General features: G+C 41.0%; 1 protein-coding gene across 2 annotated transcripts in view; it reads right to left on the bottom strand.

Moving 5' to 3' along the window:
- The window catches only part of P4HA3 (prolyl 4-hydroxylase subunit alpha 3), a 44,645-nt gene extending 37,347 nt beyond the window's left edge, over window positions 1–7,298 (bottom strand). For both annotated transcript variants that reach the window (XM_077113595.1, XM_077113594.1), the window contains exon 1: window positions 7,108–7,298. In XM_077113595.1, the coding sequence (XP_076969710.1) occupies window positions 7,108–7,298 (191 nt within the window). The remainder of the gene's footprint in view (window positions 1–7,107) is intronic.
- Window positions 7,299–14,080: the final 6,782 nt, after the last annotated feature.

Genomic DNA, 14,080 nt, shown 5'->3' with positions numbered 1-14,080 from the left:
CTCTCCCAGCCACTGATACTTTATTGGTTAGACTTCTTTTCCCCCTTTTGGTCAGGATGGAATCATTGATTTCACAGTCCCTGGAGTAGATTTTATTATGGCCCTTTTATAGGAGAAGAAACTGAGAAAAGGCCACAGTGTTAGGAAATGGCAAAGCCGATTAAACTCAAGTCTACCAGACTCTGAAGCCTGAGTTCTTAGCTGATTTTGCTATATTATTTCCAATGGCTGATTTTGCTATATTATTTCATTTTATAGAACAGAAAAGGAAGGAAAAATGTTTTGTGCCAACAAGGACCAATGTGTACAAAGACACAGAGCCTTGACACATATTTGTTTATTCAATAAGTCAATCTATACTAGTCACTTGCTAGATGCCAGACTCCATGCTAAGTGGAGGCAAGACGGGGTCCAATGCACAAAGATTTCACAGGCAAAAAAATAACTTTTTCTCATCACTGTACATCTAAGCTCAAAAATATTTCTATGAAAGATATTCTCCTAGGAGCCAGGAACAAAAATTTAAATAAGGCAAAAACCTATGTCTGAAGACTCCCAGTCTACTAGGTAAGATAGGCACAAATAATTACAGTAGCGTTGCAACCTCAGATTTAAGAATAAGACTTAGGAGGAGTACAGAAAGTGGGTGACTAATTAGGCCAGAGCAGGTCAGGAAAGATTTTACAGAAGAGATAACAAACCAAGACTTGATGGGTGGATGCAACTAATGAGGAAAGGAGGAGGAGGCCTCTCTCTAGGCAAACAGAGTTCAACATATGTAAAAGTACAGAGAGAAACATTAGGGGCACTACAAACAGTTGGTACAGCTGGAGCACAGGGTAGGTGTGAGGTCAGGCAGGAGAGATGAACAGCGGTTCACAGGCCTGGTTAAGACATTTAGTTTTAACCCTGAGGACAGTGAGGAGCCACCAAAAGATTTTAAGTGAAAGTGGGATGAGTGCTATGATTTGTTTACGTATATGAATCAGTGAGCATGGGGAGGAGGGTTCTGAGGTGGAAGTGACTGGAGGCAGAGAGCCCTCTTAGGAGTCCATTTCAATAACTTATGCAAAAGATGATGATAGTCTATGCCAAGGCATTCGGGGCAGAGAATGGGATTGATTCAAGCGGGGTATTTAGGAAGTAGATGATGCAGAAACTGGTGATGACTATACATAAGGTATGAAGAGGTAGGGCCATTCAGCATGCTTCCAACTTTTCTAGCGTGGCCAGTCACCCAGCAACCTATGCAGAAGGAGGCCAGAAAGGGGGGGCCTGAAGTAATCATCTTTCTAGTAAACTTCTCTTCCTCGTGTGCTACAAATGTGTTCATAGAGGCAAAAGATGCTGATTCCATTCCTAATGTACTATGGGTACTCCATCTCTAAGATATTAACAAGATTAACACTGTCAAAATTGATTATCTATAATACAGCAGGATTAAGTTCTAGTCCTGTCCTGTAAGAATTTTTCCCCCTTGTTTTCAGATCATTAATTTCAAAAACAATAACAATGGAAGTCAAAAACAAAAGAGCATGTGCAAAGTGAAAAGGGTATGGACTTTTATGATACTGTTTAAGTATGCAAGAACTCATGAGAATTCAGGTATCCTTAGGAAAGTGTGGGAGCTTTCCATGAGTGGAAAGGGGAATGAGAGAGAAGACAAGTGGGTGTGTGGGTGGGGGGAGCTCAACCCTTTGAAGCAGAGTCAGATTTAAGGATTTCTTAAGGGTGGGGCTCTCACTGGGAAATGGGGTCTGAAATAGGTAACCTGTTGGGAATTCAAGTATAAACTAGGGAATGATACTTCTGGTGCCCCAAGGAGGAAGTGGGAAGACTGACAAGTACCAGATCAGGTTATCTCTGATCCCAAAGACTGGGTAGTTTGAGCACTGCAACTCCTGCGTTTTGAAACCAGCCTCCAGGGTGTGGGTTTTTTTTTTATACTGCCTATTCTTTCCTGCTTTGGCTCCATATGGAACTACTTAGTGAAAGATATTCCACTGCTACATGAAAAAAATCTATGAGCAGAGACTTAGGCTTAAGTCCAACGTGAAGGGTAAGTGTCCAGGAACAACTGAGGCTGACTGCGCAATGATTTTATAAGACAGTTGGATAAGGAGGAGCTGCGAGGAGACCTGAGGTCTTCTTTTGCAACTCAAATTTGCACCTCAATCCTTGCCCCGCCAGCAACTACCTCGAAGTCTCCTCCCCTGTAAAGCGAAAGAATCTGTCTAGTCCAGAATATCTCTATGGATCTTTTCAGCATGATCATTCTATCATTTCTTCCCATAACCTTTTTTTTTTCAAATTTTTTATTGTAAAATATATATGCAAAGCAAAGAAAGAAAAAAGCAATAATTTTCAAAGCATACTTCAACAAGCAGTTACAGAACAGATCCCAGAGTTTGTCAGGTCCCCAGGTCCACCATCTCAGATTTTTCCTTCTAGCTGCTCCTAAATACTGGAAGCTAGCAGGAATATTAATATAATGATTCAGCAGTCATACTCGTTTGCCAAATCCTATTCTCCCTGTTATACCGCCTCCGTTTCCTTTGATCCTTCTCCCAATCTCTAGGGATCTTTGGGCAATGACCATTCTGACTTTTTCATGTTGAAAAGAGGTGTCACATTAATGGATAGGGGGATGTAGTTAATTGATAATCTTGGAAAGGCTGGTCCCTCTGGGTTTCAGGATTTATCTGACCTAGGAACCCTCCAGGAATGACAGGTTCCGGGAAAGCAAACTTGGTGCATGAAACCTTTATTGGTCTCAGTTCAAGCCCTAGGTGTTTCCAAAAGTCAACAAGAGTGATGTTGGTTGAGATTTAGCAAACCATGGCAATCAGCACCATCTAACTGAAGCTTACATAAGAATAGTTTCCAGAATAACCTCATGACTCCATTTGATCTCCCCTGGCCACTGATACCTTATTTTATTATACCTGTTTCCTGCCCCTTGTCCAGAAGGCTTTGTAGATCCCAGGGTGCCAGGACCAGATTCATCCCAGAAGCCATGCGCCATGGGGAGATTTTCACCCCTGAATGTCAGGTCCCACGGGGGCAGGGGGCAATGACTTTCCTTGCAGAGTTAGGCCTAGAGGGAGAGGCCATATCTGAGCAACAAAGAGATTTCCTGGAAGCAACTCCTAGGCCTTGCCATCCTATCACCTTTTCTACAAATGAATATATAAATTCCACATTTAGTGCCTGAGAACTAATGTTTAACAGGAATCAGAGGAAAGTGAGGCAAAGGAAGAGAGGAGAACATTTGACTTAAGTCATCCAACAGTCAAAAGCTTACTTCTCTATCTTCCTGTTCTCTTTATATCCCACCAATTTGCATTATGGGGTTCTATTTGTGTAGGTCAGGGGTTTGACCTCTACTACTGCTCATCAATTCAATCCAGTGCTCAGATACACCATTTTTCTGTTGCACAAAGAGGAGAAAAGCCTGTCAACTGATATATGAGGCTGGTTTGGAATCCAAATGTTGGAGCTATGCCCAGTCTCGAAGCAAATAGCTGGTTTCCAGAGATGGAGTAACAAGATGCTGAATTCAAACTTCAGGGCTTTCTAAATAGCATGTGCTTTAACAAATACTGCTGAGAGTGGAAAATCAGATCCTTTCCTTTAAGAACATACACACAAATTTTGCAAAACAAATACTGCTGAGAGTGGAAAATCAGATTCTTTCATTTAAGAATCTACACAAAAAATTTGCAACTCAATCCCTGCATTAAATATAGCCTGGCAAGGTTATCCAATAGCAATGCTTGGGCATTTTAAATTCAATGTTTCTCTTTTAGAATTCGAAAATGTCTTTGTCTCAGTTCTTCCGAAACATTCTGAATGCTTAATTCCTAGCAGAGAAATAATTGCTGCTGATACTACTCTTATCCTCTTGGTGGTTTTTCAAACTGTAACAAAAAATTAGGGGTAAACTTTATTTTCTATAACTAGTGTAATTTTCATTCGATAACTGGGAGTAGTGTGTAGTTTTAAGTTTAAGAAATATTTCATTTCTCAACCTAAAAACTCAAAGACCCATAACACTGAGGCCATTAGAAATAACATCTCAAGTTACATAAGATCACCAGTTGGGAGTATAGAAAAATGAGCAAGAACAGCCAAAATTCTTGCTTTAAAAGGCAAACATTTCACTAGGTTTCAAAGCACTGACTGGAGAACAGAATGACAGACTCCTCAAGCTATCCATCTAAACTTTACAAAAACAAAGGTGTAGGAATTGCTAAAGAATCTGTAATTCTTCTGATTCTTTTTTACTATCTGGACCCTCACAATTCTAGATAATGCTTAAAGCCAAATATGGCAACTAGTTTCACCAGCCAGACTTAAAAGAAATAAACCTTAATCACAAAGAGCTAACGTTGAGCGTTATTATATTTGAAGCACAATGATAAATACCTTACACGGCTAATTTCATGTCATCATCCCAACAATTCCATGGGGCTAGGTACCATCACTTTCATCATTTTACAGATTAGAAAACCAAAGCTTTAAAGAGTTAAAGAAACTTGTCCTAAGGCAGAGCCAGGGATTCAAACAGAGGTCTGTTGAATTCCTGAATCCAGACTCGACCCACTGTGCGCTGTGGTCTCTCATAAAACCTCAGGTAGTTTTGGGCTTAGTCTGTCACCCTGGTATATAACATAAAGCAAGCAGCAGGGATATCATAGCATGATGGAAAGAATCGGATTAACAGTCAAAACAACTGTGTTCTATTGTTTGGGATGAAAATGTTCTGGAAATAGACGGTGGTGATGGTTGTGCCACACTATGAATGTATTTAATGCTGCTGAACTGTACATTTTAAAAGGGTTGAAATGGTAAATTTTGTTATGTATAGTTTATTACAATTAAAAGCAAAAAAAAAAATTGTGTTCTACTCCTAGATATGCTACCTAATAAATTTATAATCTTGGACAAGCTCATTTATCTCTATGAAGTTTAGTTTTCTCATATTTTAATTATGTTAAAAAAAAGTAATACATGCTTATCACGGTAAAAGAGAGAAATACAAACCTTTATCTAAGGACTGTGTGCGACAAAGCTGTGACAGTGACACAACAGGCATGCAGAGGGGCCCCCCTGACCAGCTGCTTTGGACAATGTTGCAAGAGCTCTCTCTGGAGCTTTTTCCCTGATGGACCCAGCCCAGGATTCTGACATGCATCTCCATTTGAGCCATGCAGGGAAAGGGACTGGGGTATGAAAACAAACTCACGGGCACTAAGGAGCATGTTGGGTTCCGAAATTTACAAAATATGTTCCATTTCAATCAATAAACTTGGACTTTGGTGATCCTGGACTAAAAATAAAATTAAAATATCTTTCTCTATAAACATGTACCCACAGAATGTTAAGCAATATGTATTCCAAAGAGGTAACAAGAATTATTTAAATTATTATACATTTATTGTTAAACAAAATTAATACACACTCACATAATTCTCTCTCTCTACATATAAACCTAGTCAAACTAACAGTACATTTAAACAGGTACAAACTGCTTATAGGCAAGCACCATTTATAAGGTCACATCATCATTCAGTCACCATCGAGTAATAAGATCTTTCACACACACCTCCACAAACTTAGAATCTTCTATACGGGCTCCCTTACGCACAACATCACATCCACCTTCTTTCCATGATGCCCTAGAATCACTATTACTATCATATAGCAATTACACTCACTTTCAGTTTTATAAGCAGTGCATTGTGAAACATCTATTGTCTCCTCTCAAGTTGTTTCCAGCAGAATATCATTTATATTCCCATGATATACATAAAATATTGATACTTTAAAAGTGATGCCGGAACCACTGTTTCTCACTGTGTTATGGACTTTATGCCCCAAGCACAGAGACACAGGCTTTTATGACACAGAAGCACAACATACACTCATACACATGGTATCATATATACAGTCATTCATCTTTCATAGTATGTCGCAGAAAAGGCATGATTACAGTGTCCCAAGAATTAAAATATTTTATCCCATAGTGTGTACCACTAGAGTTTGTTGACTGTATAGCAAAATAATATTGATGAGCATTTGCTTGCATATGCTCTACTCAGTATCTTCCAGCATGACGTAAGGTTTTTCACAACGTCAAATACTTTAGCACAGAAAAACATCTCTTTTCTTACTTAAACAGTAAGCTAGGGAGCTCTTACCATGTGTAAAGAGAAGGGAGAGTTGAAAACAAAGAAGAGATGGACCTCTCTGATTAACAATTATGACACTACAGACTCCAAGCTCCTTTAGGGCAAGGTTAGGTCTTGTTCACAATTTTACCTCCAGTGCCTAGAACTTGTTTGGCTCATAGGAGACACTCAAACGTCTGTGTTGAATGAAGTAATGAACGTATAGTGACCTGGATTCAGCATCTTTCACATGCATAGCATGATATCCATAGTGTCATGCCCATTCAGTCCCCCTGACATACAGATTTCGCAGAAGGTCACAGAACCACACCTGACTCCTCATACTAAACACAGGTTTGCTGGGTCACATAGTGTTTCTCAGAAGGCCCACTCAGTGTCCACTCACAAGGTCAATACTTGTGAGGCCACGGTGTCACTGCCATCTCACCATCTCTCTCTCGCCCTTGTCTTTATGTCATTGCATCAATCTGTCTTGGTTTGGGGTCCCACACAGCTTGACACAGCACCTTGTGAGGTCGTGTGTGGCCTCAGAGTCACCCCCACCACACTTTTTCAGTGTATCAACTTCACTGTGTGACGTCAAATCCGGGGTGTCACTGTAGGTGTGTGACAGAGCCTGGGGTCTGACACAGTTTGTGACCCAACGCCTCTGGGGTCATACTCCATCTCAATTTCCCCAGTACTCCGTGCCACAGTGCTTCAGAGTCCCACACAGGGTGACAACGGCTCTGGGTCACACAGCCTGAGTCACTCTCCACCCCATATCACGGTGCCTGTCTCAGAGCAAGACACCGGGTCCCAGGTCCCACGCAGGTGACAATGAGTCTGGGGTCGCACAGCGTCTCAGGCTCGCCCTGTGACTCAGCCTCCCACCCTCACGCCCCTCTGTCGCCACCATCGCGCACGCACTCACCTGGTCAGGTCCCGCAGCCGCGCCTCTTCCCCGCGCAGGTAGCGTCGCAGCAGCCCCAGCAGCTGGCGCTCGGGGGCCAGGGCGCGCGCCACGCTGGTCAGCGCGGAGAACGTGTCCCCCCGCGCCGGGCTCCCGGACCCGACCGCCAGCAGCGACGCCAGCAGCAACTCCAGCGGCGCCGCGGGGCCCATGGCCGGCGCTCGCGCGTTCCTCAGGCGGCCCACCCGGCTCGGCCCCGCGCCCGCCGCGCCCCGCCCCTCGGCCGCGCCCGGCCCGCTGGCCCCGCCCGCTGACCCCGCCTCGCTCCTTCCCCCACCCTACCTCACCCCACTCACTCCTTGTCCCCGCCGCTTCCTCTAGCTGCCAGCTCCCACTCTCCTGCCCCTCAGCGCCCCAGACTGAGGGGCAGGGCCTGCGATCTCAGTTCCGCCTGCCCGCCACTCATTTACAGCCCTGGGAAGATGTTTCCTGTGTGCCCATTTCACACATGGTAAAATTTGACGCAGAGGGCAAAGAGAGCCATGGATTCACCCGCCTAAGTGTTGTGGGGCGCACCAAAAGAGAGACCACACAAGTCAAAGCAATTTGCAAGCCAATTAGGAGTCTTTATTAGCCCACTGGCGACTGCCTCAGAAACTCAAGAAGGAGGAATCAGAGAGTAGCCCCAAGAAGTTCTCAAGGGGGGGCTTATAAAGGTAAAAACCACAAGCTATCCACAGAAGCAGGAAAAAGGACATTATCTTTTTTTTATTATTAATTAAAAAAAATTAACTAACACAACATTTAGAAATCATTCCATTCTACATATGCAATCAGTAATTCTTAATATCATCACATAGATGTATGATCATCATTTTTTAGTACATTTGCATCGATTTAGGAAAAGAACTAGCAAAACAACAGAAAAAGATATAGAATGATAATATAGAGAAAAAAATAAAAATAATAATAAAAATAAAAATAGAAAAAATATAAAAAAGAAAAAAAAGGAAAAAGAAAAAACAAAAAATACAAACAAATAAAAAATTATAGCTCAGATGCAGCTTCATTCAGTGTTTTAACATAATTACATTACAATTAGGTAGTATTGTGCTGTCCATTTTTGAGTTTTTGTATCTAGTCCTGTTGCACAGTCTGTATCCCTTCAGCTCCAATTACCCATTATCTTACCCTGTTTCTAACTCCTGATGGTCTCTGTTACCAATGACATATTCCAAGTTTATTCTCGAATGTCTGTTCACATCAGTGGGACCATACAGTATTTGTCTTTTAGTTTTTGGCTAGACTCACTCAGCATAATGTTCTCTAGGTCCATCCATGTTATTACATGCTTCATAAGTTTATCCTGTCTTAAAGCTGCATAATATTCCATTGTATGTATATACCACAGTTTGTTTAGCTACTCGTCTGTTGATGGACATTTTGGCTGTTTCCATCTCTTTGCAATTGTAAATAACGCTGCTATAAACATTGGTGTGCAAATGTCCGTTTGTGTCTTTGCCCTTAAGTCCTTTGAGTAGATACCTAGCAATGGTATTGCTGGGTCATATGGCAATTCTATATTCAGTTTTTTGAGGAACCGCCAAACTGCCTTCCACAGTGGTTGCACCATTTGACATTCCCACCAACAGTGGATAAGTGTGCCTCTTTCTCCGCATCCTCTCCAGCACTTGTCATTTTCTGTTTTGTTGATAATGGCCATTCTGGTGGGTGTGAGATGATATCTCATTGTGGTTTTGATTTGCATTTCTCTAATGGCCAGGGATATTGAGCAGCTCTTCATGTGCCTTTTGGCCATTTGTATTTCCTCTTCTGAGAGGTGTCTGTTCAAGTCTTTTTCCCATTTTGTAATTGGGTTGGCTGTCTTTTTGTTGTTGAGTTGAACAATCTCTTTATAAATTCTGGATACTAGACCTTTATCTGATATGTCGTTTCCAAATATTGTCTTCCATCGTGTAGGCTGTCTTTCTACTTTCTTGATGAAGTTCTTTGATGCACAAAAGTGTTTAATTTTGAGGAGCTCCCATTTATTTATTTCTTTCTTCAGTGCTCTTGCTTTAGGTTTAAGGTCCATAAAACCGCCTCCAATTGTAAGTTTCATAAGATATCGGCTACATTTTCCTCTAACTGTTTTATGGTCTTAGACCTAATGTCTAGATCTTTGATCCATTTTGAGTTAACTTTTGTATAGGGTGTGAGATACGGGTCCTCTTTCATTCTTTTGCATATGGATATCCAGTTCTCAAGGCACCATTTATTGAAGAGACTGTTCTGTCCCAGGTGAGTTGGCTTGACTCCCTTATCAAAGATCAAATGTCCACAGATGAGAGGGTCTATATCTGAGCACTCTATTCGATTCCATTGGTTGATATATCTATCTTTATGCCAATACCATGCTGTTTTGACCACTGTGGCTTCATAATATGCCTTAAAGTCCAGCAGCGTGAGACCTCCAGCTTCGTTTTTTTTCCTCAAGATACTTTTAGCAATTCGGGGCACCCTGCCCTTCCAGATAAATTTGCTTATTGGTTTTTCTATTTCTGAAAAATAAGTTGTTGGGATTTTGATTGGTATTGCATTGAATCTGTAAATCAATTTAGGTAGGATTGACATCTTAACTATATTTAGTCTTCCAATCCATGAACACGATATGCCCTTCCATCTATTTAGGTCTTCTGTGATTTCTTTTAACAGTTTTTTGTAGTTTTCTTTGTATAGGTTTTTTGTCTCTTTAGTTAAATTTATTCCTAGGTATTTTATTCTTTTAGTTGCAATTGTAAATGGAATTCATTTCTTGATTTCCCCCTCAGCTTGTTCATTGCTAGTGTATAGAAATGCTACAGATTTTTGAATGTTGATCTTGTAACCTGCTACTTTGCTGTACTCATTTATTAGCTCTAGTAGTTTTGTTGTGGATTTTTCCGGGTTTTCGATGTATAGTATCATATCGTCTGCAAACAGTGATAGTTTTACTTCTTCCTTTCCAATTTTGATGCCTTGTATTTCTTTTTCTTGTCTAATTGCTCTGGCTAGAACCTCCAACACAATGTTGAATAATAGTGGTGATAATGGACATCCTTGTCTTGTTCCTGATCTTAGGGGGAAAGTTTTCCATTTTTCTCCATTGAGGATGATATTAGCTGTGGGTTTTTCATATATTCCCTCTATCATTTTAAGGAAGTTCCCTTGTATTCCTATCTTTTGAAGTGTTTTCAACAGGAAAGGATGTTGAATCTTGTCGAATGCCTTCTCTGCATCAATTGAGATGATCATGTGATTTTTCTGCTTTGATTTGTTGATATGGTGTATTACATTAATTGATTTTCTTATGTTGAACCATCCTTCCATACCTGGGATGAATCCTACTTGGTCATGATGTATAATTCTTTTAATGTGTTGTTGGATTCGATTTGCTAGAATTTTGTTGAGGATTTTTGCATCTATATTCATTAGAGAGATTGGTCTGTAGTTTTCTTTTTTTGTAATATCTTTGCCTGGTTTTGGTATGAGGGTGATGTTGGCTTCATAGAATGAATTAGGTAGCTTTCCCTCCACTTCAATTTTTTTGAAGAGTTTGAGGAGAGTTGGTACTAATGCTTTCTGAAATGTTTGGTAGAATTCAGATGTGAAGCCGTCTGGTCCTGGACTTTTCTTTTGGGGAAGCTTTTGAATGACTGATTCAATTTCTTTACTTGTGATTGGTTTGTTGAGGTCATCTATTTCTTCTTGAGTCAAAGTTGGTTGTTCATGCCTTTCCAGGAACCCGTCCATTTCATCTAAATTGTTGTATTTATTAGTGTAAAGTTGTTCATAGTATCCTGTTATTACCTCCTTTATTTCTGTGAGGTCAGTGGTTATGTCTCCTCTTCCATTTCTGATCTTATTTATTTGCGTCCTCTCTCTTCTTCTTTTTGTCGATCTTGCTAAGGGCCCATCAATCTTATTGATTTTATCATAGAACCAACTTCTGGTCTTATTGATTTTCTCTATTGTTTTCATGTTCTCAATTTCATTTATTTCTGCTCTAATCTTTGTTATTTCTTTCCTTTTGCTTGCTTTGGGGTTAGTTTGCTGTTCTTTCTCCAGTTCTTCCAATTGGACAGTTAATTCCAGAATTTTTGCCCTTTCTTCTTTTCTGATATAGGCATTTAGGGCAATAAATTTCCCTCTTAGCACTGCCTTTGCTGCGTCCCATAGGTTTTGATATGTTGTGTTTTCATTTTCATTCACTTCGAGATATTTACTAATTTCTCTTGCAATTTCTTCCTTGACCCACTCATTGTTTAAGAGTGTGTTGTTGAGTCTCCACGTATTTGTGAATTTTCTGGCACTCCGCCTATTATTGATTTCCAACTTCATTCCTTTATGATCCTAGAAAGTGTTGTGTATGATTTCAATCTTTTTAAATTTGCTAAGACTTTCTTTGTGTCCCAGCATATGGTCTATCTTTGAGAATGATCCATGAGCACTTGAGAAAAAGGTGTATCCTGCTGTTGTGGGATGTAATGTCCTATAAATGTCTGTTAAGTCTAGCTCATTTATTGTAATATTCAAATTCTCTATTTCTTTATTGATCCTCTGTCTAGATGTTCTGTCCACTGATGAGAGTGGTGAATTGAAGTCTCCAACTATTATGTTATATATGTCTATTTCCCTTTTCAGTGATTGCAGTGTATTCCTCATGTATTTTGGGGCATTCTGGTTCGGTGCATAAATATTTATGATTGTTATGTCTTCTTGTTTAATTGTTCCTTTTATTAGTAGATAGTGTCCTTCTTTGTCTCTTTTAACTGTTTTACATTTGAAGTCTAATTTGTTGGATATTAGTATAGCCACTCCTGCTCTCTTCTGGTTGTTATTTGCATGAAATATCTTTTCCCAACCTTTCACTTTCAACCTACGTTTATCTCTGGGTCTAAGATGTGTTTCCTGTAGACAGCATATAGAAGGATCCTGTTTTTTAATCCATTCTGCCAGTCTATGTCTTTTGATTGGGGAATTCAGTCCATTGACATTTTTGTTATTACTGTTTGGATAATATTTTCCTCTACCATTTCGCCTTTTGTATTATATATATCATATCTGATTTTCCTTCTTTCTACACTCTTCTCCATGCCTCTCTCTTCTGTCTTTTTGTATCTGACTCTAGTGCTCCCTTTAGTATTTCTTGCAGAGCTGGTCTCTTGGTCACAAATTCTCTCAGTGACTTTTTGTCTGAAAATGTTTTAATTTCTCCCTCTTTTTTGAAGGACAATTTTGCTGGATATAGAAGTCTTGGTTGGCACTTTTTCTCTTTTAGTAATTTAAATATATCATCCCACTGTCTTCTAGCTTCCATGGTTTCTGCTGAGAAATCTACACATAGTCTTATTGGGTTTCCCTTGTATGTTTTTCTCTTGCTGCTTTCAAGATCCTCTCTTTCTCTTTGACCTCTGACATTCTAACTAGTAAGTGTCTTGGAGAACGCCTATTTGGGTCTATTCTCTTTGGGGTGCGCTGCACTTCTTGGATCTGTAATTTTAGGTCTTTCATAAGAGTTGGGAAATTTTCAGTGATAATTTCTTCCATTAGTTTTTCTCCTCCTTTCCCTTCTCTTCTCCTTCTGGGACACCCACAACATGTATATTTGTGCGGTTCATATTGTCGTTGAGTTCCCTGATACCCTGTTCAAATTTTTCCATTCTTTTCCCGATAGTTTCTGTTTCTTTTTGGAATTCAGATGTTCCATCCTCCAGTTCACTAATTCTAGCTTCTGTCTCTTTAAATCTATCATTGTAGGTATCCATTGTTTTTTCCATCTTTTCTACTTTATCCTTCACTTCCATAAGCTCTGTGATTTGTTTTTTCAATTTTTCTATTTCTTCTTTTTGTTCAGCCCATGTCTTCTTCATGTCCTATGAAGACAGTTTGGTCTGATTTATTTATTGATTTGGTTTTTGAAGAGGTTTTCCATTTCTGTTCGTATATTCAGAATTAGTTGTCTCAGCTCCTGTATCTCATTTGAACTATTGGTTTGTTCCTTTGACTGAGTGCCATATCTTCAATTTTCCTGGTGTGATCCATTATTTTTTGCTGGCATCTGCGCATTTAATCAGATTTCCCTGGGTGTGGGACCCAGCAGGTTGAAAGATTTTCCTGTGAAATCTCTGGGCTCTGTTTTTCTTATCCTGCCCAGTATGTGGTACTTGTCTGTCTGCGGGTCCCACCAGTAAAAGATGCTGTGGCTCCTTTAACTTTGGAAGACTCTCGCTGTGGGGGAGGTTCGCCAGCCGAAGCGGCTTGAGGGAGTGCCGCTCCAAATCTCCCAGCCGACCCGCGAATCCGCGCGTGGGGGTGCGCCGGCCACCGCGGCTTGAGGGGACCGCCTGTCCAAATGTGCCAGCCGGCCCGGGAAGAAGGGAGGGAGGGGCTCCGGCCACCAGCTGCCATGGCCCGGGGAAGCGCGCGCCCCTCAGGGATCTCACCGCAGCGATTCTCCCAGGCAGTTCAGCCGTTCCAGAATGGGGTACACTGTCTTTTTGGTTTCTGTCGTGGCTCCGGGAGCTGTTCTGTACCATTTCTGTTTCTTTAGTAGCTGTTCTGGAGGAGGAACTAAGACCCGCACGTCTTACTAAGCCGCCATCTTCTCCCTGTGTTTGGCGGCCAAGACCCCGACAGGCCTTTCGACTCCGCACGGCCACCAGCAGAAGCCCTGCCCAGCGATATGGATAAACGACGGGGTCAGCGGCCGGCAAGGAGCGACTACTTGGGTTTCACAGCCAGCAGGACTTCTTGGTTCAAGAAGGCCGATGATGTTCAATGTTTCTCTGTCAGCTGGAAGGGCACATGGTGAACATGGCGGCATCTGCTGGCTTTCTCGTGGCTCTACCAAAAAGGCAGGACATTATCTTTTTGAGCCACATCTTGGTTTGCAGCTGTAAGCAAGCAATCTTATCTACAGAAGCAGAGAAATGCCATTTGCTCTTGCACAACA

This window comes from Tamandua tetradactyla, chromosome 8 (assembly GCF_023851605.1).
Source record: "Tamandua tetradactyla isolate mTamTet1 chromosome 8, mTamTet1.pri, whole genome shotgun sequence".
NCBI classification, from domain to species: domain Eukaryota; kingdom Metazoa; phylum Chordata; class Mammalia; order Pilosa; family Myrmecophagidae; genus Tamandua; species Tamandua tetradactyla.
Note: the sequence above shows the minus strand (reverse complement) of the source record. Positions and strands in the feature narration are given on the sequence as shown.